The following is a 23,610-nucleotide window of genomic DNA, read 5'->3' on the forward strand; positions in this document are numbered from 1 at the left end:
CAAATAAAAAATGTCACATGTCTATCTAATTTATTAAATACTAAATTTATGTCTTCTATTATTTTAATAAGTAATTCTTAGGTATTTTCGGAGTATAGAGAATGGTGCTTCCTCCTCTCACATTCATGGTGGAGTCCGTTCATTAAATTCATGATAGGGTCTACCATGAATGTGAAAAGAAAGATCATCATTTTACTATACTCCGAGACTACATAAGAATTTTCCTATTTTAATTACCTAAGCATGGTAGTAAAAGCCTACGAAGGGGACCACTTGTGACCGACTAAGAAGCATCAATGTCCAAATTCACAAAGCGAAAAAAGAAGCATCAATGTCCACAACCGAGAATAAAAGATGTTGACGAGGACAAATTAGACCAAGAAAAAGAAAGTGTATGAGACTCCAAACTCGAGAATCTGACTAATGTCTGTTCACTCTATGCAACACATTTGTCCATTCCTAGACGCTCCATCCCTTTCAAAACTTTCCCTTTACCCAGCTCTCTCTCTCTCTCTGTCTGGGTGGAGAAAGTTGAGCAAGAAGAAGCAGCAGCAGCAGCAAAACAAAACACAAACACAAACCCTAAACCCTGAAACTCACTACAAAATCTCTCTCGCTACTAAACCCAAAAAACCCACATTTTTATTTTTTATTTTTAGTGTCTAAGCAGGTCTCACCAATCTTTGACCTTTCTCTCCATTTCTTCTTCTTTTTGGTAAACAAAGCATAGAAGAAGAAGAGCAAACCAAAAAACAGTACCAAAGGTCCAAAACCAACTTCAATCTCTTTGAATACCAAAGCAAAAAACGCATCTTCAGCCTCATTTATTGCCCAAAAGAAGCACATATTTTTTTTTTCGGCTCTCCATTCTCTAACTCTAAACAATGCCAAATCAAAAACCCATCTTCCAAAACCTCTTCTTTTTACTCCTTTCATTGTCAATCTTCACCAATGTAGCTTATGTGAGCTCAAAGTCCACCATTGAGCCCTGCTCAAACTCTGACTCTTGCAACGCTGTCCTGGGCTACACACTCTACACTGACCTCAAAGTCTCCGAAGTAGCCTCACTCTTCCAAGTAGACCCCATAGCGATCCTCACATCAAATGCCATCGACATCTCTTACCCTGATGTCGAGAACCACATCCTTCCTTCACAACTCTTCCTCAAAATCCCCATAACCTGTTCCTGTGTCGATGGTATTCGAAAATCGGTCTCGACCAAGTACAAGACTCGCCCTTCAGACACTCTTTCCACGATTGCTGACTCCATCTACTCGGGTTTGGTCTCGGCTGATCAGATTAGAGAGGCTAATTCGATATCTGACCCTTCGGTTCTCGACGTGGGGCAGAGCCTTGTGGTGCCTTTGCCTTGTACTTGCTTCAATGGGACCGATAATTCGTTGCCAGCTACGTATTTGTCCTATGTGGTGAAGCCTGTGGACACGTTGGCTGGGATTGCTGCAAGGTATTTGACTACTATTACTGATTTAATGGATGTGAATGCTATGGGGAGCACGGCTATTAAGGATGGAGATATACTTGCTATTCCATTACCAGGTATGTTTATCTGTTTCTTTGAGTTAAATAAAGCGTTTGGTGTTTGTACTATGTATGGTTATGTCTTTCTATGTATGTTTTGGTTGAATTTCATGTAATATTGTAGTGCTGCATTACAAGTAAGTTTTTGTTGTTGAGTTTTGTGATTATAAGCTTTTGTAAGTGAGGGTATACCTTCTTTGTAATATGTATTGTTAAACACACGATATTGTTAATATTTGTTATTGAGTTTTGTGATTTTTATCTTTACTTTTTGATAATTTAATAGTTAGCTATGAGGCTCTTGACAAGCTATGTACTATGTATTAATCATGGAATTTTATTTTAAAAATGTATTTATGATGGACTTTGTGTTAAGCACACGGTATTGTTAATGTTATACCTTCCGTTCAGAATGATATGTGTATGATGAATTTGCATGTCTTGGCAGTAAAGAATGAGTGATATTGGTTTTCTTTGAAATTTTCTGGTGCTTTTGTTTTGTACAATTTATGATTATTTGTTTGTAAATGATTGAGGTGGTAGGGTTCTTAGTTACTTTCTTTTTTGTACTACAGCATGTGCATCTAATTTTCCAAGATATGCCTCGGATTTTGGCTTGATAGTGCCGAATGGGAGCTATGCCATTACAGCAAGCCACTGTGTGCAGTGCAGTTGTGGGCCAGGGAACCTCAAGTGATTCAGCAACTTTGCTTACATTTTGATTCTTTTGTTGTTAATTTCAATCTTAAAGAAGATAAAATTTTCTTCTTTAGGTCTAGTATTAATCCGCTTTATTGTGTATTTATGCAGTTTGTACTGCATGCCTGCTTCGTTAGCTGTTTCTTGTTCAAGCATGCAATGTCGAAACAGTAATCTCATGCTGGGGAATGTTACATTCCAGCAGAGTAGTGCTGGGTGCAATGTGACTGCTTGTCATTATGGTGGTTACGTCAATGGCACCATAGTCACTAGGTATGGTTATCCATTAAAATCCGGTGATCTATTTTTTAATCTTCTTATGTTAATCTTGAGATTCAATATCTGTAATGGAGTTACATTTGAAGGTTAAGCTAATTCATTCCAAATTATTCTGCAGTTTGTCCACATCTCTTCAACCCCGATGCCCAGGTAAAAGTTTTTGCATCCTATATTATTACAGAATACTTGGAATGCACATTAGAGAGGATATTATTCACTTCTTGCTGTTTAAAATTGCAATGACTACAACCCCCCCACCCACAAAAAAAAAAAAACCAAAGATTTTGGTAACGTTCTTCTTGATATCTTTGTTGGTGATGATGGTATGGTGAAAAACTATTTAACACAGTGGATTGTTTCTTCTCTAATGGAATTTTTTTCTGACAACCAAACCACTTGGATTTCAAAGCCTTCATGCAGAATATGCTGAACTATTAAATTCAAATGAGGCCGTATTAGGGAACCAATTAATGTTCAACAACTCACTTTACACTGAACACTTGAGTATGAATGCTGATGTAAAGTTGATATGTCTCGTTCACTTTAATGTTGAAATCTGTTGAAGTAATCACATAAAGCTTCTCTTGACACTTCTATTTTTGTGATTTTATCATTGTAGCTCTTAAGTTGTTTTTCGATTGGTTTTTAAAAAATGATGCAGGGGCACAGCAATTTCCTCCACTTATAGCACCACCTAACTCAGTATCCAGGGATTCAATGTTTGCGCCATCACCTTCACCTCATTCCAATGGTGCTGGAACCCCAACACCCAAGTCTTCGGTGGTGCCAACAACAACTGGGTCACTTCCAGGACTTGGACTTCCCCCTGCAAACAGCCCTATTGCAAGTGGTTCTTCTGATGCTTCCTCCTTGGTGAATTCATTAGCCACGTTTCCATATGCACTTATTTTATTTTTGTTTGTCAAGCTCATGATGTCCATGTCATTGTAATATTGCCTATTATTGTTTGCCTTGATGGCGGGGTTTTGTTCTGCGTGGTTGATACATTTTTTTGACTGGTTCAACTTCTTGTATTTAACTCTTATTTCTCTGTTTCTACTGTCAAACTGATTTATTGATGCGGTGAGTCCTTAGTTTCCTATTGGTGCCTGCTATATTGTTTTACTTAACTGCCTTGCTATGCATTCTGAGGTATGACCAGTTGCATTTCTGCAATCTATTCTTTGGCATTCATTAGCAGAGTGCTCATAAATTGTGTGGGTGTACTGCTTGTCTGACTATGTATGTTGAATTTTTGTTTTCCTTTTGACAATTTTGAATTTACTGGTGAGAACTTAATGGTTTTTAATTTATTGGAATCTCATTAACTTCAAATATCTGCAGCATGGTCTGCTCTTTGAGGTGTGACTTCAAGGAATTCTCTGTAAAATTTTATAAAATTGCCTCCCACCCCCTGCCCCATATGTGCATGGTTGCTGGAAATAAGAGGCTTGGTATTTCTTCTGCATGTGTTTGTGGTTAGCGTAATGATTGTGTTAGTCTATAATCAGCAATTTGGTCCATCTCAGAATTTCTTTTTTGGTGTTTGACTTTACTAATAATCAGAATTTCATAACAAGATTGAGCTTCCCTTGAATATCAGTGCTCTGGTTATTACCTTTACTAATTAGTAATTACTACTGTGCCTTGTTGGCTAAAGCTACTCTTGACCTAGAAGGTAGGCTTCATGTACCGGAGTCTGTAGGGTGACTCTTCCCTACTTTCTCAAGTTCCCAACAATCTTGGCTTTGTCAATCTTTCTACATTTGCATATTATTACTCTTGATTCAAAGTTGAGTAACAGATAAATGAGGAGGTTTTTGTTTATTTTATAGCTACTTTAGTTGGTTAGAGTCTGAAGTGTGCACAAAGACCTGGATGGATTTTTGCATCTAGAATTTCATTCTAGAGCAGTAGAGCTAGCTTGTCTTTTATTTGCATCTTAAAGATAGTTTAGTTTTTGGCAAATTGAGGAAGTAAAGCATGTACTTGAGGAAAACAGCAATGCTATGGGAAGAGAGTGACAGTGACATGAATATGTTCACGAAATTGTATTGGGAAGACTTGCTTAGTAGGAGTTGGGATCAATTCTTTTCTTTCATTTGACTGTATCTAAGATTTTGTGCAGTAGTGGACTTTGAGCTTACACTTCGAACCAAACTACTCTACTTTCTGAAATTAGGAATTTATTGGCGTGGGACTAGAAATCTTTGCCATTGGATCAGATTGGAAAAGTTTAAAAACAAAGTATACAGTAAAAAGTTATTTGAAAAATATGATCCAATGGCAAAGATTTTTTCAAATTTTTGCAGACCATTGGATGCTATTGCACCCCTTATTTGCATGGGATCCAAATCCGGAAATTAGAACTCATGTTCATCTAAAGAATACAGGCCAGGTTGCCTTCTCATGGTTGACGTGGGAACTATTAGAATATGGCATACAAATGGGGGATGAGGGAAATATAATCAAATGATATAATTGTTGTGAACTTTTCATGAGCATAAAGTTATATGATTCTAAACTAAGAAAATTTCTAATGCACACAAAACTTATTGAGACTTGCTAGAAGCAGGTTAACCAAAGAACCTACAGCTGATCACATTTAGTGGGAATGAAAGAAAGAATATTCTTTTTAAGATCAAGAAGGACCAACATGTTCCGCTGCTGACAGTTCCCGAAAACTGACAACCTACCCGTTGGCCTCATTGTCAAGCACGCCAGTCCTAACTTGGTATCCGGTATCATATAGTTCTCTGGTAGCAACTCCAAATCTAATCCCTTGAAATGAAAAACCAGTCTGGGGAACTTAATTTCCTCAACATTTTTTGAGGGTAAGTCAAAGCAAAGATCGAACTCTGTTGTGTACGAATATGACACCTGAAGCTTTGTTTGTGCCACAAACGCCTACTTTTGCATGTCGAAAGCATCCTCTTGTAAACTACTGACTGTGGTTCCGGAATCTATCATCAAGCCCCCACCTCCATCGCTGCCTATTTGGAACAATGATTTTGGTATAGCAAGAGAGTTTGCCCAACTGTGATACCTTCTAGAGATGAGTAATAAAAAGATGGTAGAAATGGATTTCTTATCAATGGGGTGCTTTTGACTGCCCCATTTGAGACAGTCATATCCGCTAGAGAACCAAACAAAAGGCTACTACTTCTGTTGTCACCAATTGAAGTGAAACAGTACGAGAATTTCCTTGAACCAAGTTGTGAAACAAAGGACAGAGTTCCACGCCCAAGTCCCACTATCCCCGCAACATTGTTCATTCCTATGACTTGGTTGTTCACCCCACACCCAAAACCTATCCTTGGCACAGAAACCTGTTCTTCAAAAGTGAGAGTTTCCCTTGATAAAAACCCTTGTGATGACGACCCGTCCCCATAAACATTCAAATATTCGCAACACCCATTACCACACCTTGAATTTCTCAATGCCTTACACAAGTTGCTAGAGCATGTAACATCCAAAAAAGAAGAAGATAGTTTCGGGTTGAAAACTGGGGTTGCTTTTCGAAACAGTATGTACATGGCTTGCATTGTGTCCATATCAAGTCACTACCTGTGTCCATGATCGCAACCAAAAGTACCACGGGAGTCCCAATCGATAAGTTCATGAGGAACTCTCCATCCCCAGCATAAACTGGCGCTCGAATATCATCAATTTGACCATTTTTTGTGATTGCACTAAGCTTCTCAAGCCGGGGTTTCACCCGGTTGATTATGGCTCGTTGGATGAGTTGCAGTTTTGTGAGGTTTTTTAGGCCAGCATCAATGTGTGTTAGGTTAACCCGGAAGCCATTTTTTGATGGGTTATCATCAAAAGTTAGCCTTGATGAGAAAGTTAGCAATGGGAGAATTTGTATTAGAAGTTGTAGTAGTAGTAAGGGTTGGAGAGAAGTTGCATATTGTGCCATAGTGTGTGTTTTAGGGAGAGTGAATGGTAAGCTTGTGAAATGAAATAGACAGTTTAGTGGCCTTATTAGAGGAAGAGGAAGAAGGGAATTGCCGTTATCATAATCTGGAACTGAATGTAACGTATTATGAGTGGTTGCTCAATCCTTTTGTACATGTGTTGGAGAACCGGATCAACCAGTGTGAACAATGGATGGAAGAGAAAACTTTAGTTTCATCACATGATTTATAAAATTCTATAAGAAAATATTTTACAAATGATTACAAAGAAAAAAAATTTGAAACATTGGATGTTTTGATTCCTTAAAAAAATTTGAAACATTATTGTTGAAGATGGTCACATTATCTATCCTAAAAGATCATATTAAATAAGATCATATTGTCTTATTGTGTGACGTGCTAGAGACACCTTAGATAAGATCAATTTTTTTTTTTATAGGAAAATTACTTTGTTTTTTATATATTGCATTGTCTTTCTTTTTTTTTTTTTTTGGGTAATTCAATACACAATGGAGGAAATGAGATTTGAACCCTAAATGTTTTTGTTAGAAATGATAAGAAGTGTTAGTTGAGTTACAAGACTCTTGACAATATTGTATTGTAATCTGTCATTACACATTGTTTTTTATCATCATTAAAGAATTGGAGGGCCACATTCAATATTACTCTATACTTCATTCTGTGAATTCTATATTTAATAAAAAATTATTATTATCAATTTATATATTGGAAATCTTGACATTATGCTACCAAGTAAGCATTGCAATGAATTGTTGAACACTTAATTTGACTCATCACTTTCATCAACTTATTTAATCAACAATTTCATTATCATCTAATCAACAATTTCATTATCATCACAGATTTTGGATATGACATCTTTCAATTTTTTATTACTTATTTATTTGTTTATTTATTTTAAGATACTAAATACAATTGATGTAAATTTGGAATTGTTCCATTAAAAATTTAGGGCAATGAGTTGAAATTAACTTTGGCAACAAATTTGGTTTTGTGAAAGCTGATTTTTTCAACCAATTGCTATAGCAATTAACTATAGCAACCCTGTTTGCTATAGCTTCAAGGAACCAAGACAAGCTGACTTGGATGGGGGCAAAACATGGGGACTTTGATCTAACAAAGTGCGTAGAGGATTGCAACAGGGCTGGGTTCTCCTGATCTTTTCCATGGAAAATGGGGTTGGGACCTAAAAATCCTTTCAAGAGTTCAAAGTTTCCTTTGGAAGTGCTTACCAGTCCTCTTTGCCAAGCTAATGTTGAATCAATTTCTCAAGCCCTTCCAAACTGCCCAATCATAAAACCCATCTGGATCTAGCTGGGAATCTCCACAATTAGTGGTTTCTTCTTCACTCAAGACTTCAACGAATAGTTTTCAACCAATTATGCTATTGTTAAGGCAAAGTCTTGGTGCACTATTCCTTGGAATATAGTGTTTCTGTTTACTGTTTGGACCATCTGGAATAATAGGAATTGGGTGATATATCAGAAGGTTCAGGTTGATGGAAGCAAAGTTGAGAAGTTGATGTCAAGTTAGCAAGGACGCTGAGATGAGACCTGGACTGAAGTTGTAGAAACAGAGTATTGAAAGGACAAACTGTTGTTAGCTCCTGCATAAATGACTGTAGTTTAGTCTTTCTGTTTGCTATGCTACTTGTAGTTTAGGATGTGGTGTAGTTAGTTTTTATTAATTATAGACACATGTTGTTTGGTGATTGGTGTATTTGCATAACTAAATTTGGAGGGAAGATCAGGATAGATTGGGAAGTTAGTTAGGCTCAGTTAGTAGCTCTTTTCCTTGTACATATATGGATCAGTTTTGTACAATGAAATTAATGCATTTTATTCACTCATCAAAACTCTTATATGGTATTCAAGTGTAAAAGAACCAACCCTATGCTAGCTAAAGAGGAAGTGCAGAGAGAAATAAATTTTTTCTTCTATGCTTACTCCCCAAAAACCCTTACCCACCTAGCTATGAAGCAAATTCGATGGGAAAAATCGGCCCGTGGATGGCTTAAGTTGAATACGGACGAATCATCACTTGGTAACCCGGGGCCAGCGGGAGGAGGAGGAGTTATTTGTGATATCAAAGGTGCTTGGATCATGGGGTTTGTGAGGAATATAGGCATTATTTCCAGTTATATAGCTGAAGTATGGGCTCTTACTTTGCATAAATAGAAATTTTAATGCTATTGAAGTTGAGTTAGATGCTAAATCGATTATTGATGTTTTGTCTACTTCAAACTGCTCTAACAGTTTGGCTTCCTCTCTGGTGGATGTCTACAGGCTACTAGTGTAGACACTCAATTTTGCACCCATAATTTAATAAAGGAAAATGACTTGAATGACCATTTACGTACCCTAAAAATCATGATTGCATTACATGCATCAATTCATTTATTGCATACCATAAAAATGATCATGAGGTTCTAATGATCATGGTTGTGTGTCCAGTTTCTAAATCGGACAATCAGATCGAAAGATATCGCACGATCAAGTTTGAGGTCAACATGCATTGTGTCTAAGTAGAGTCAACCACACATGATCAATTTAAATTAATTCTGATTGGTTAAACAATTAAAATTAATTAAATAATTTTGTAATTGGTTGATAATTAGTGTATAAAATCAGGATGCATGCATAGGAATAAAAGGAGATGATTGGATAACTATAAAATTTGTGAATAATCTGAACTTTATCAAGATTTATTTTAGGGTATTTATCTACAAGATAATTGTTCTTAAAAAGCCTGAATTATCTAGAAAAGAGATAAATAAAATCATAGACAGATGATGAAAACGCATCTCGGTACAAGGGCCGGTAAAAACCCTAGAAGAGGAGTCCAAACGACACCCGAACACGAAAGAGTGTTCGGTGTCTAAGAGCCAATTCGACACTTTTGGAGTGCTGAACAGCACTCTACAAGGGCCAAATTTTCCCTTTTTGGGCTATGACCCAACGGCCTTCGGGTGACGATAAGACACATCATTTTCGATCTTTTCGCAAAAGGATGTGTCCGGATTCGTATCCTAATCTTCTGTACCTATTTTTTAGAGTCTTCTGGCCTCTATAAATAGAGACTGAACCTCATAATTTAACACCCTTTCTTTTACGCACTGAGAGGTATACATTTTGAGGCTGAAGAATTGCTAATGTTTGCTGATCCTCTCTGAGATTTGCTGCTTAAATTAGGGTTTTTAGGTTTTAAGGATAACTGAATAAATTTCTTTGAAACCTAAAACATCCTTTTAAGAACAAGGAGTGCTCATATAAGAGGTTGTTTCCATCAACCTATCTCTTTTTTTATGCTTCTTTTTATGTTAATGAATGTTTTATCTATAACATGAATGGTTCATCATTGTTTTATTTAAAACATGATTGTTTTTATGTGATTGTTATAATCTTTTTCTTGAATGTCAATAATCTGCATGTGAACAACTCTTTTTTTCAAAATAAAAATAGATCTACATCTTCACTAGATGTAAATCTGACTTTTTCTTAAAAATAAAATCAGATTTACATCTTCATTAGATGTAGATCTGACTTTTTCTTAAAATAAAAAACAGATCTGCATCTTCCTTAGATGTAGATCTGAATTTTTCTTTAAAATAAAATGGATCTACATCTTCCTTAGATGTAGATGTAGATTCTTTAATCAAAACTGATTTGTATCTTCCTTAGATACAAATTTTATTTTTTAATGCATGCAGATTTTTGAAATAAAGAAAAAGATTAAACATGATTGTGCTTATGTTGTTTTATGTAATTTATGTTGCATAAATTTAAATTATGAGTGAAACTCTCTTTATAAGAAATCTTTTTCATTTTTTTAACATATACAAACCAGATCTGATATTTTTGTTATCAAAGAAACTTTTTTTTTTTTATTATTATCTCAAAACAGATTTGATTTTTTTATAAATCCAAAAACCATTTTTTTAGTTCTTAACAAAACATATTTGATATTTTTCAAATCAAAATACTTTATTTTATGTAATAAACACAAATCTGAATTTTCTATCTCCAAAAACCACCTTTTTCTACATCCTACAAAATAGATTTGACATTTTGACAAATCAAAATCAATTTTTTTTTACCAACCAAAACATATTTGAATTTTTTTAAAAACAAAAGAAGAGACTTCATTCATAAATAAATTTGTGTAAGTTAGCCTTTATTTAACATGTTCAACATATCATTCATGACATGCACAAAAAGGTACATTAGTCACAAGAGTCTAGAAGACCAGAATCTATTTGGGCAGAATGAGTGCCTAACACATTCCCATTTTGTAACCTAGCCTCCGAATTTAGGTCTTTGGCTAAGTAGATCTAGCCTTCTATTTATTTATTTATTTTTGGGTAGAATGTACCTAGGATAACAAGCCATGTAATTATTTAGTAGATTGTAACTAGGATCCAAAGCTATGTAATTTTCAAGTTTATCAAATATGTAATTTTTATTCAATTAATGAAGAGAACAATTCAGTCATGTATTTAGTTTTTTTTTTCTTTTTTTTTTTATAAAAAAAAGTGGCGACTCTATACCACTTATTCAAAAAAAGAGGTGCCCTAAAAAGCACACACAAAAAATCTTTTTTTTTTTTTTTTTTGAGAGGCACCTACTTTCGAAGTCTCTCATAGCTAGCTACCCAAATTCTCCAGATTTGATTTAAACGTTGCTTTTGAGAAGTGAACAGGATTGTTGACAAGCTGGTCAGGATAGAAGCGGCCCAAGAAAATCAGTTTAATCTTTTTAGTCGTCTGCCTATGGACGTTGTTGATGCTTTCTTAGCTGAGTTTAATGGTCTGTATTTAAATAGGAAGTGTCTTGAGACTATATTTGTTCCTTAGTTTTCTTAATGCAACCCACTTTTAGCAATAAAATAGAAAGCTGAATTTTTCATATCAATGTGTTGGGGGTCTTTTTGCTCTCTTGCCATGCTCATAAGCTGAAATTATCATGTCATGTGAATTTATTGAGCTTTCTTGATGATTCATATAAAGTTCAGGAGTCAAATCCACTACTCGCCCACATAAGCAATGAGAAAGGCTAGTGACGCATCTTTCAATGCATATTGAAAAAATCTTAAGAATTTTCAAGCATGTTCTCATTGAAATCCGTAGGTAAGTCTTCTCTTTGGCGTTAGTATGAGTTAGAAACACCTATTGAGCCTAGGGGTGGCTAGAGTTTTTGACGAGAGAGAGAGAGAGAGAGAGAGAGAGAGAGAGAGAGAGAGAGAGATGCAATAATACCCACTTTGAAACTTTAAGAACCAAATGCACTTTGAAACTTTAGGAACCAAATGCGCTTAAGACAAATTTTAGGGAGCAACAACATATTTTTTCCCGTATATTACTAACCCAAAGTAAAATTACCAAACCACTCTTTTATACAATAATTTTTTTTAAAAAAAGGTCTAGATAGATATTACATATAAAAAAAAAGCTGAAATGAAACCACGTATACTCTCTAGAGAGGAGGAAGCGGAGCTAGCTCAGAGCAACAAGAAGGTCAAGGATATTCATCACATTGAGTTCAATGACGGTTCCAAGGAAGGCTCTCCTTCTTTAGGATACCGCAATACAGTGGCTACTACCAGAGGTTCTTTCAAGGACAAGCTTGTGGGTGAAATACCAGGGCGTGTGTGAAAGCTTTTGAGTTTGAGAATCTTATGAATGAAGATGAGGAATCTAATTGTGAGAATGGAGAAGACAACTGTCAGATCTGGGATGGATGTGTGACTGTTAGGCTCTCTAAGGAAACAAAATGGTGTATTAGAGGGCCCTGGTCGAAAGCAATTATTGTCATGCCCCAAACCCCAAAGGGTTCAAAGCGTGAGAAAGACAGCTCATGTACCTGTAAATTTTTTAATTTTTGACAATTCAATCCACATAAATCCTATCAAGTATCAACATCAAAAATTATCGTAATACTTCCATTGAATATACTTTCAAAGTAGGTCAGAGCTCTAAGCATTAATTACAAAGACCATTGGCCACAAAAGAATAGAGATCTGAATAATAATTACATATCAACAGCTTGTCCCATCAGTGGGAAATATAGTCACAACCACTATAATATACAAAAGAATGAGTCAAGCCTATTCTAAAATGTACATCATCAAATAACTCCATTACAAAAGTTTAGCCTTCATCAGTAGTTAGTCTAACTACTATTAGCCACCAAAAGCTGTCTCAAAATATTGTTGCCTACTCTGAAAAGTTTATAAAAATAATGGGATGAGACAGGGCCCAGTAAGTAGCACAATTAATGGGGGTGGGGGAAATGCAAGTTCCAACTTCAATAATAATAATATGACAAGAATGGTTAAATAATGAAATACCAAATTTCTCTAAGTAACTACCTTGAAACAATATACTATAATTTGTGAGCATTAACAATATAAATTCCAAAGCCGTAACGTCTAACATAAGATAAATTATCACAATAATATACCACACTACCATAAATTATCACATAAGATAAATTTCACTCATTCACAACTGGCATGATATTGTCCTCTCTGGTATGCAAACTCTTGGCCCCATGGACAGCGGCCTCACGCATACCCTCAAGGTTTTCCTCTTCCCCCATGGGCAGTAGAGAGAGCGCATCAAATAGGTCCTCTCTTGCATGTGGTCTCTTGGCCCCATGGACAGCAGTTTCACCCACACACAATTAAGGAACCTCTTCCCCCCATGGACTGCATGGAAGAACGCATCATCTAAAGTGAAAGAGCACTGACCTAGATTTGATTCTGTTGTCATAAAGACTACGAAAACTAAATCAGGTGATCATCGGGAAATCACACATGGCATGGTGTTAAAACTACATGATACTCACAAGTTACATTACTTTGAAACATATAGTTTATATCCAAGTAGTTTCAGAAAAACCTTAAATAATCTACTTCCACAAAGTTTGTAAGGTTTTCAACTTCATTCTTGCCAAAAAGATTTTCTATCAATTTTTCAAGTACTAAGACAAGATAAGCATCTTTAAATTTTCTATTATACCATAAAACCCATAATTTCCTTATCAAAGATTAAATAAAATATGCTCATTTTTCCATATCAACAATTCATGCATTTCCCCAAATGCAATACCAAATATGATGCATTTTTATATATAATAATATGTAATAGGGTCACAACACGACAATTTTAAGAAAACATATATCCATATATAATTTTTCAAAATGTGTTTGACCCAAAAACATCGTTTGTGAAATATGGTAATTTTTCAAAAATATCCCATTAAGAAGCTACTTACCTCGCAACTAGAAAAGCCTAACTCTCCAAGCTCCAAGGAGATTAGCTGGAACCTAAACAATTATCAAGTAAACCTATCACAATAAGTACAAAACTTGAAATTGTATCTAACCAAAATTTAGAATTTGCCAAATAAACACTTAATTAGGCAAGCCTACTATTTAACCTCATCAAAAATAATATATACCATTCCCAAGGTTTCTCAACAAATTTATTCACAAGGTATCAACTCCGATTTATAGAGTTAACCCATTTCATAATATCTCCAACATTATGACTAGTTTTCATAAGATTTACACTACATCATTAAGAGACCCATGTAAGCAAAAATCAACATATCGTCCAAGACAAGAAATTTAGAATTTCACTAACTCCAAATAAACCCAATGACAATGGCAAAATTAAATTTACCAACCATCATACATTATATCTTAAAACTCCTAAATTTTTCCACCATACACAAACCTTGAATAGCCATTTTAGCACAAAATATATATACCCACTCATCAAAAATTCCACCAATACAAGACTCATACATAAAAACACATAAATATCACTTCCAATGCTCATAAATCACATGGGTATCATTATCAAAACTTAGATAAAAATTATCCTCAAGCAAAAGTGTAAAACCACTAAGAGATTAGAAATTTTTTACCTCAAATAAAATGATGAAGATGCTTATGGGTTCCTAAGAATATTTCCGGTGATCTTATCGAAAAAATGATGATGAGATGGTGTGTTTTGGAGAGGAGGCCGGCAGGTGAGTTGAGGAATGGGTGCGTTTAAGTGAAGAGAAAAGAAAGAAAAATGAAAGAGAGAAAGAAATGTGAGAGCCGGCCAAAAGAGAGAAGGAATAAGAGAAAAATGAGTGGTGGGGAGTGGGGTTAGGTGGGGGGCACGTGGGAGGGCCAAAAATCTGACCTCTCCCTTTTTTTTTTTTTTTTTTTAAACTGACAGGGACGTGACAATTATAGTCAAGCTCGTTGGAAGGTCAGTGGGTTTTGCATATATGTGAACCAAACTGAGCCAAGTATGAAGGCCATCGGGTAGGATGGATTGTGTTAATATTGAGCATGGGTTCTTCATGGTCAGGTTTTACTCTAAGTAGGACCTTGATTATGTTCTTATGAAAGGCCCATGGTTCATAGGAGATCACTTTCTCTCTATAAGGCCATGGGAACCTTTCTTTAAGCCATCGACGGCTAATGTGTCTCTCATAGCTATTTGGATCCGACTCTATGAGCTCCCTATAGAGCTCTATGACGCTGAGGTTTTGAAACAAATTGGTGAATCAATTGGCAAGGTCTTAAGAATTGACTCTTACACGACCATGGAGGCTCATGGTAAATACGTAAGGTTATGCATCCAAATCGATGTTAATAAACCTTTAGTGAGCGCCATCCTCATTAGTCGTTTTGAGAAGGCAGTGACTTATAAAGGAATCCATAGTCTATGTTTCTCTTGTGAAAGGTTAAGGCATAAGGTGGAAGCGTGTCCTTACACTATACGAAAGGGAAAAGAGTCGTTGATCCTGACAAAGGAAGTTCAGAGAGTCCGAGCAGATACCCCACGGAATGAGCATGTAGTCCAGTGCATTTCACCTGGTCATGCTACGCTTGATGTGGGTGAGACAGTAGAAGTAAATGGACAATTGGACTGTGGATGGTAGTGAGCAAGAAGGTGTACGGGCGCAAGGGGACAAAACCAGGCTCCAGTATGAAGAGTTATAGAAAATCTACTTGGAATACTCCGTTTCACCTACCTCCAAAAAATTTGGAATGGATGGGCATGTCAACTAGTGGTCCAACACTTATCCATAATATGCCACGTAAGGATGTGATGCGAACCTCAATCGACACGCTTTGAGACCCAACAAAAATATTGGAATATTTAACCCAGGAAAGCTAAAAATCAGATATTTGATAGAAACCCTGACCTAACGTTTATAATCGAAACGCGAACCAAAGGTATAAGTTGACCTTGACCCAATGATTATAAAGAATCACGAACCAAAGGTATAAAGTTTGAACGCCACAAGGAAGAATCCTTGATAAGTTCACAGTTCTTGAAGAACCAAAAGAGAGCAAAGCCTCACCTTTTCTGAATTTTATTCAATAATAATCTAAAAAACGTTTACAAACTTCAGAGCCTATTTAAGGACTCCACAAAACTTGACAGACAAGAAAATATATTCTAAAATAACTCCTAATTGATACCTTACCATATCAGGAATCAAGTTTGACCTAAAAAGCATTAAATGCGCCTAAAAATAAGGAAAATACCTAAAAAACGTACTAAATAATAAAACCCTAAATAAAAGCTGATTTGGTCTGAAATTAGCAGATCCAAAATAGGAAAAAATCTGCCTTAACTGATACAGAGCTGGAAAGTCAATCAGCCATTAATTCATGCCATAAATCACTCCCAATTAAGTCAGATCAGCCCTAAATAGCTTGAATTAAATTTACTACACTTTCATCTTCCTTTGGGCCAAGCTTGGAATATCTTGCGTTAGAATCAGCCCAAATCTCTTGAATCAGCCCATTAAGTGCTTCTTGGATCTTCTTGGATCTTGCTCTTGTAATAGGCCCAACTGGAACATGCAATGGATCCTTGAATGCTTGTTGATTCTCATCATGCTAAGCAAAAAGATGGAGATCATACCAAGAGGGGGGGTTAGCGAACTGGGCTTCTAAAACCATTAACCATATGAGAATTTTTATTTCGGGCCCATCTAGAAGTAAAGTGTTAACTAATGAATTTAAATGTGTAGAAACAGTCCAAGGGCGGGACAAAAGCCCAAGCCCATCAGCTCAGCTTCTCAAAAAAATTCCTTCCTTAGTTAAGGGCAAGAAAGCCTTTGCAAGAGGCACTTCTCCTAAGTCTAACCTCATCAACACTGCCAATCCTCTTATTGAAAATCCTAACTGCAAATCTAACCTCCCCCTCCTCTGATCATGTCCTTCCACCTACCCACGAGTCTAATGGTTCCCCTAGCTCATTTTTTGAGTTTACGGCCTCAACCAAAGCTGGGATGGACCTCTAGAGAGAGAGGGGAAATGTTTGAATACCTAGTGAGCAGAACACTAGTGATCACTGATCCGATCATAGGCTACAAGTTGAGAGTCGTATGGATACTTCTTGCTTAAATGAGGGGGTCCACCATCAGCACCAGGCTTGACTTCTCCTTCAGGAAGGGCTGTCACTAGCAAATGAAGGGAGGGAGATTCCTTGTGCCTTCCAAACAAGTCTGGCATGCAGTAGTTAATCACCAGCTCAGGTAATGGAGATGAGAGTTTTGGAGTTCATTCCAACCCTTGTTCCAAAGAGGGGTTAGACTATGAGGATGTGGAGATGATCATATGGAGTCGAAGGAAGGGAATGGAGCCCCCCCCCCCTCTCTGATTGATTTATTTCCTCCTCCCAATCACCCTTCCACTATGAATATTTTAATTTGGAATAGTAGAAGGGCTCTGAAGCCTTCTTTTCAAAGTTTCATTAATGAGCTTACTTAGAGGCATGATCCAACTATTCTTGTGATCATGGAGACTAAATTGGGAGGTAGTAGAGCTAAGGAGGTCACGAACAGATTGCCTTATGATGGGGCCATTCACACAGAAACGATTGGGTTTTTTGGTGGTCTCTAGTTATTGTGGAATGCAGACAAAGTGAAGGTGGAAGAGCTAGCAAAAATAGAGCAGGAGATTCATGTTGAAGTGAAGGTACGAGCCTCTAACATTTCTTGGGTTTTCTCAGCTATTTATGCTAGTCCTAGGAGTGAAAAAATGTGTATTTTATGGAATAATCTAACAAACGTTGCAAAATTGCACAATAAGCCATGGATTACGGCTGGGGATTTTAATGAACCTTTGGTTGATGAGGATAAATTTGGAGGCAGGGGAGCCGGTGTTAATAGGTCGTTGGCCTTCAAAGACTACCTTGATATATGCAGTATGGTTGACATGGGCTTTTCTGGTCCAAGATACACCTGGACTAATAAAAGAGATATTAGCAACCTCATTTTGAAAAGAATAGACAAATTCTTTATGAATCTACATTGGTGTGTTCAATACCCAAATGCAAAAGTTACTCACCTTCCCCATTGCCATTCAGACCATTGCCTAATTATAATGGAAGCCCTCCCAACCAGAGCAATGGTTCTAAACAGACCATTTAGATTTCAAGAGTTTTGGTTGTCCAACATGTCATTTCTAAGGCTTAGAGTAGAAATATAAGCCTTGCTGATATTTACTAGAAGAAAAGGAGAATTATGGCTAGAATCTATGGTGCCCAAAAAGCCTTATCCAACTACCCGAGCTCTTTCCTCATCAATCTTGAAAATCAGTTGCAGCAAGACCTTGAGTCTGTTCTTGATCAAGCGAGAGACCTTTGGACGTTGAAATCCATGATTAATTGGATGATACAAAGAGACCGCAACACCTCATTTTACCACGTGTCTGCCCTTGCTAAGAGGAAAAGGAATCACATTGCTTCAATTAAAGATGTGAGGGTGTTGTGGATTACAAATGAGAGGGAAGTGATAGAGCATTTTAAGAAGGGTTTTATTTCCTTATACGCCACATCCCATTTGGAGGCATCTAGGATCCCAAGTCATGAAGTTCAGTGGCAAGTGCAGCTATCAGAGGAAGCTAAAAGTTCTATGGATGCCATGGTTACCTTGGAAGAAATAAAGGATGCTTTATGGTTCGTGGAAATGTACAAATCTCCGGGCCCGGATGGGCTGCATGCTGGGTTTTTCTAGCAATTTTTGGCTTCTAGTTGGGGATTTGGTGAGAGGGGAGGCGATGAAAGCCTTTATTGAAAGGAAGGTTCCTGAGTATCTTAATAAACCCTCATTTTCCTTATCCCTAAAGTCTAAGGCCTGGAAACTATTGGGAATTACAGACCTATAAGTCTTTGTAACTCCATTTACAAGATCATCTCCAAAGTCATTGTTGCTCATCTTAAACCGCACTTGGAGAACATTGTTTCGCCCTACCAAGTAGCTTTCATTCCGGGTAGAAGAGGTGCTGATAATGTTATCATAGTGCAAGAATTAATTCACACCATTGGTCGCACCAAGGGAAGGAAAGTTTATATGGCTATCAAGATTGATCTAGAGAAGGCCTATGATAGGATTGAGTAGAGTTTTATTAGGGAAATGCTCATCAAGTTCAACTTTCCAGATAAGCTAGTCGAGCCCATAATGAGTTGTGTGTCATCGGCGTCAACATCTCTCCTTTTCAATGGTGGTTGCCTGGATTCCTTTTGCCCCTCTAGAGGCATCAGGCAAGGAGATTCTCTATCCCCTTACCTCTTCATCCTTTGCATGGAATATTTGGGCCATTTGATTGAGGAAAAGTGTGTTGCCAAGATTTGGAGGCCAGTGAAAGCTTCTAGAAATGGGCTTTCTTTTTTGCACCTCTTCTTTGCGGATGACCTGGTTCTATTTGTTGGTGCAGACCTGGATAATTGCCATGCAATTAATGCAGTGCTTCATGAGTTTTGTTCTAGATTCGGGCAGAGGGTTAGCGAAGCTAAGTCCCATGTTTTTTTCTCGCCCAATGTTGAGCCTGATTAAAGAGATTTACTTTCTAACACCCTCTGGTTCAACTCCAATCTTGGCAAGTATTTGAGTTTTCCTTTGAAACACACAGGGGATCGTAAGCATGACTTTGATTTTGTGTTAGATAGAGTCAAGTAACAGCTGGTGAACTAGAAAGCTAATTTACTCTCCATGGTTGGCCGGCTGGTTCTCATCCATGCTTTGTCCTCCACCATCCTAAATTAAGTTATGCAATTTGCTTATTTTCTGAAAAAATCCTCAAGGGCATTGATAGAGTTTGATGGGGTACAAACTCCAATATCGTCCATGGAGGTCGTCCAAGGCAAGACCAAGAAAGCAAAGGTTGATGAGAACCTCGTCCATAAAAATCTCGTCCATGCAGGAAGGTGCCTGGACGAGGTTTTACGTGGTTAAGTTTTATGGAACCACATCGTGTCGTCCAGGGGAACCATCAACCTTGTCCATGAAAAGGTCGTCCATAAAGGAAAAACATCCCTAAGAAGCGAGGTACGCTCGACTGGAAGACCTCTGGACGAGGGCCCCTAGATGAACCCTGACACTTAGGAAAATTCCTGAGTGTGTACTACAACTCCTTATTACATGCATAACTTCTAGTGACAATTATGTGAGAAATATGCAACTCCTAAGTAGTTGTGGAAGTTATTTTTGAACCCTTACACCTCCTCGAATTTAGGGGAGATTACAAGTTTGATAATTGTCTTTAAGACACTATATAAACGCTCATTCAAACCAAACAAAGGTATGATTTACATTTCCTAAAAAGTTGGAACTCCAAAATCATAAAGAGAAAACTAACTTTGCCATCGGAGCGTTCTTGGCCGGCAACCCCCATCACCTTTGATTGCTTTTCTTTCTTTTTCAAACCATTAAGATAGCAAGTAGTCCTTTCAAGTTTGAGACATCCACCTTACTGATTTTCTTCGCATCATCAGAGTTAATAGAAACTTTTTGTGGGGAACTACTAACCATGCTAAGAAAATGCATTGGGTTAAGTGGGAGGAAGTAACTAAACCAAAGGAGATAGGAGGCCTAGGGCTTCATTTTGCTAAAGGTAGGAATACGGCTCTCCTAGCCAAACTAAATTGGAGATTTCACACTGAAAACCATGCTCCATAGGCTAAGGTCCTTAAATATAAATACTACAATAGACAAAGAATCAATTCGAGGAATGAAGCTAGACTCCCAAGCTCACCTATTTGGAAAGGTCTGAAGAAAGGTGAGGACACTTTTAAAAAAGGGATTAAGTGGATACCAGGTCATGAGAGTAATCTAAATTTTTGGTCAGATTGTTGGTCAAATCTTGGTCCCATTAGACCACATATTCAAGGCCCCCTTCCTCAAGCCTCTACCAATCTTAAAGTTAAAGATGTGATTTCTCTTGGAGGTTGGAACTGGTCAGCTATTCCTTTTGATCTTCCCCCGGAGATTAGAGATGATATTTAAGCTGTGCTAATCACTCTTATAGCAAGGTGCAATGATAAATTGGCCTGGAAGTTTTCTCCAAAAGGGAACTTTGATATGAAAAGTGCTTATCTTCTTGCCACAAATCTAATGGGAGTGGAGTCGTTCTCTGGTTCTTGGATTTGGAAACTTCAAACTTTGCCTAGAATCTAATTGTTTATTTGGAGATGCATGCATAACAGTATCGCTGTTAAGGAGTCTTTAGCTAACAGAGGGATTCCTTTTGACGCCACTTGCCCATTGTGCCATTCAGAGACAAAATCTCTCACTCATGCTCTCCGTGACTGCAACTTGGTTAAGCCTATATAGCAGCAGCTAAGAACCCACTGTTTGAACTCCACCTTTTTTTCTTAGGGCATTAGAGATTGGATAACATCTAATATATCCTTAAGTCTTCTTAGAATACAGTGGGTATCCCTTGGAACATTCTTTTCCTTTTGCGGTCTAGATGATTTGGAAACATCGAAACCAAGCTATCTTTGCCAACAAGGGAACTAATCTGAACCCAACCAAGGTGATATCCATGCAAGCTTCTGAGTTTCTTCTCTATGCTACCTAACCAACTCGTTATAATCGCATGGTGTTTAGGCAAGTTATATGGGAGAAACTAGAACCGGGTTGGTTAAAACTCAATATTGACGGGTCATCTAATGGAGCGGTAGGTACAGCTACTGGTGGAGGCTTTATAAGGGACGAGTTTGGAAATTGGGTGATAGGATTCTCAAGGAGAATTGGAAGAGCAAATAGTTTTGCTACTGAAATCTGGGCTCTCCGAGATGGTCTTCAGTTATGTCATCAAATGAATCTTCTTGCTATCATTGTGGAGCTTGATGCGAAGGCTCTGTGGACATTCTTAACAATCCTTCATACTACAGTTCAGTGATCTCCCCCATATTGGATGACTGCAAACTTCTAATTAGTCAAATTCCTCAGGTTCACGTAAAAAATATATACCGAGAGGCCAACAAGTATGTAGACTGTTTAGCTAACTTAGGACTTTTACAACCTTTGGACTTTATTGTTCATTTTGGTCCTCCTTTGAACTTAATCCCTTTTGTTGAGGCTGATTGTATGGGCTCATCTTGTAATAGGCTCTATCTTGACCTTTCGTTTTCCAGCTATGCTTTGTTTGCTTCATTGGAAAACCTTATGTAAATATAGTTTTATGCATTTTTCAGTGTTTGGTAGTACAAAAAAAAAAAAAAACCGGTCAATGGAAAACAATCTTTAGTCAATGGAAAATCCTAATAAAAATAAGGCTTATTTTTTATAGGTTGTTTTCCAAAAAAAAAAGAAAACAATCTCTCTCTCATTCTTTGCATCTTCTTAAATATTATATTTTTCTGTAGCCGTGGGAAAAATAATTTTTTGGCGCTTTCTCTCTCTTACGGTAAACTCTCTCACTTTTTCTCTCTTCTCTTTACTTATTCCCTAATAATATATTCTTTGCTTTGAATTTCAAGCTTGATTTTTTTTTTCTCTAAGAAATTTTCGACTTGATGGATTCTAGACATAAATTACATTTTTTTTAAATTAACAATAAATACTTTATTGATGTAAAGGAAAACATATACAGAGTAAGACATGCCAACATGCATGTTACAGTACCAAACCAACCACAGAAACTTCAAAAAAATTATAAAAAGAACAATGACTTTCTAGAACACAAAAACATGTTCATCTTTTAAACCTGAGTAGACAAAACTTGCTGATATGCCTCCAAAATTGCATTGGCTCCTTCTAGAATCACCTGTGGCTGTGTTTGAATATTCTCAAAATAAACTTTGTTTCCTGCATTCCATATTGCCCAAAACAAAACTGCCCATTGTTCCAATTCCTTCTTCCAGGCAAAAGTTACATCTTTTTGCACATAAAGGTGAAAAAAATAAAATAAATAAGAAGTAGAAAGAATGAATGAAGTAAAAGACAAATTTAAACATAGTGCCTATATTCTTCTAAATTGCTTTTTCATGGGACAATCTTTACTTTATATAATGAATGATAATTATTTAGGGGAATTACATTTGTTGACAAATACATTATGTAGATAATGTAAAGTGATGATATATTATGCAGATACATTATACATTATGTAGATACCCATATAAGGATGAAACCCATTTATTTTTATGTGCTATGTATGCAGGGGTGGCTTAATGTATTTGGAACCTAAGACGAAAACTAAAATTGAGGCCTTTTATATGGAGTATTTTAATACGATTTAAAAAAAAATATTACTTAAACATTATTATCTTGTTTTAGATGCAAAAATTACTACTAAATTACTAATTAACATGAACTACGTATAATTTTTTTTTTACAAAGTCTATACACAAAAAAATTGACAAAACTTTTCACATCTGTTGATGTGGGTAAGTAAAAAAGTGATGTTAATGATGCATTTAAATAAGAACTAGTAAAAAAAAAAAAAAAGAACTAGTAAAAGTTTGCCAACTCAACTTTTGAAAAATGTAGTGAATTTTTTAGGGTATTGCTTTTTTTTTTTTTTTAAAATATTTGAGAAGTATTACATTCACAATATCTTCACAATAAATTCTAGGTGTTAAGTTGTTACTGATTTTAATTTCAATTCACCATTGAAATTAATTTTTGTCATTAATAACAGCCTGTAACAACCTACCACTTAGGATTTATTGTGAAAGTGCTGACAAAATGTTGTGGATGTAGCCTTTTTTTTAAAAGTATTATTTTATTTATTGTCTAATATTTGAACTTAATTTATAGTGTTATAATGAAAATAAATATCACTATTGGTTAAAATTTGGGGGCATTTTTTCTACTTGGGGCTTTTGGCGACCCTAACATTT

The 23,610-nt window shown here is 36.5% G+C and overlaps 2 protein-coding genes and 1 long non-coding RNA gene across 5 annotated transcripts; 1 reads left to right on the forward strand and 2 right to left on the reverse strand.

The window, feature by feature from the left end:
• The first annotated feature begins 425 nt into the window (after positions 1–425).
• LOC142621041 (lysM domain-containing GPI-anchored protein 1-like) lies at positions 426–3,617 on the forward strand. The gene is made up of 5 exons (XM_075794360.1): positions 426–1,557; positions 2,115–2,232; positions 2,350–2,511; positions 2,636–2,667; positions 3,179–3,617. Exons 1-5 carry the CDS (start codon positions 885–887, stop codon positions 3,466–3,468), a joined length of 1,275 nt encoding a protein of 424 aa, XP_075650475.1. The 5' UTR covers positions 426–884; the 3' UTR covers positions 3,469–3,617.
• A 1,807-nt stretch (positions 3,618–5,424) lies between these two features.
• On the reverse strand, positions 5,425–6,062 carry LOC142620518 (aspartic proteinase nepenthesin-1-like). Its single transcript, XM_075793880.1, has 2 exons — positions 5,564–6,062; positions 5,425–5,510 (listed from the first exon to the last, which is right to left on the reverse strand). Exons 1-2 carry the CDS (start codon positions 6,060–6,062, stop codon positions 5,425–5,427), a joined length of 585 nt encoding a protein of 194 aa, XP_075649995.1.
• A 6,367-nt stretch (positions 6,063–12,429) lies between these two features.
• LOC142618213 (uncharacterized) lies at positions 12,430–14,500 on the reverse strand. Of its 3 annotated transcripts, none has more exons than XR_012841217.1 (3): positions 14,390–14,500; positions 13,733–13,784; positions 12,430–13,163 (listed from the first exon to the last, which is right to left on the reverse strand). It is a non-coding gene; the product is annotated as an uncharacterized LOC142618213 (long non-coding RNA). The 3 variants fall into 3 exon arrangements; XR_012841216.1 differs by having other exon boundaries at positions 12,430–13,217; XR_012841215.1 differs by having other exon boundaries at positions 12,430–13,232.
• Between the last annotated feature and the right edge of the window lie 9,110 nt (positions 14,501–23,610).

Source organism: Castanea sativa, chromosome 12, assembly GCF_040712315.1.
Source record: "Castanea sativa cultivar Marrone di Chiusa Pesio chromosome 12, ASM4071231v1".
Lineage (NCBI taxonomy): Eukaryota > Viridiplantae > Streptophyta > Magnoliopsida > Fagales > Fagaceae > Castanea > Castanea sativa.

What these genes read in the sequence shown, in the direction of transcription:
- LOC142621041 (XM_075794360.1), top strand. Translation starts at nt 885, where the DNA reads ATGCCAAATCAAAAACCCATCTTCCAAAACCTCTTCTTTTTACTCCTT. An exon ending in ACTTGCTATTCCATTACCAG is followed by an intron (nt 1,558 to 2,114) that starts GTATGTTTATCT and finishes TTTGTACTACAG; the next exon opens with CATGTGCATCTAATTTTCCA. An exon ending in TCTTCAACCCCGATGCCCAG is followed by an intron (nt 2,668 to 3,178) that starts GTAAAAGTTTTT and finishes AAAATGATGCAG; the next exon opens with GGGCACAGCAATTTCCTCCA.
- LOC142620518 (XM_075793880.1), bottom strand. Translation starts at nt 6,062, where the DNA reads ATGCAAGCCATGTACATACTGTTTCGAAAAGCAACCCCAGTTTTCAAC. An exon ending in TTATTACTCATCTCTAGAAG is followed by an intron (nt 5,511 to 5,563) that starts GTATCACAGTTG and finishes TGTTCCAAATAG; the next exon opens with GCAGCGATGGAGGTGGGGGC.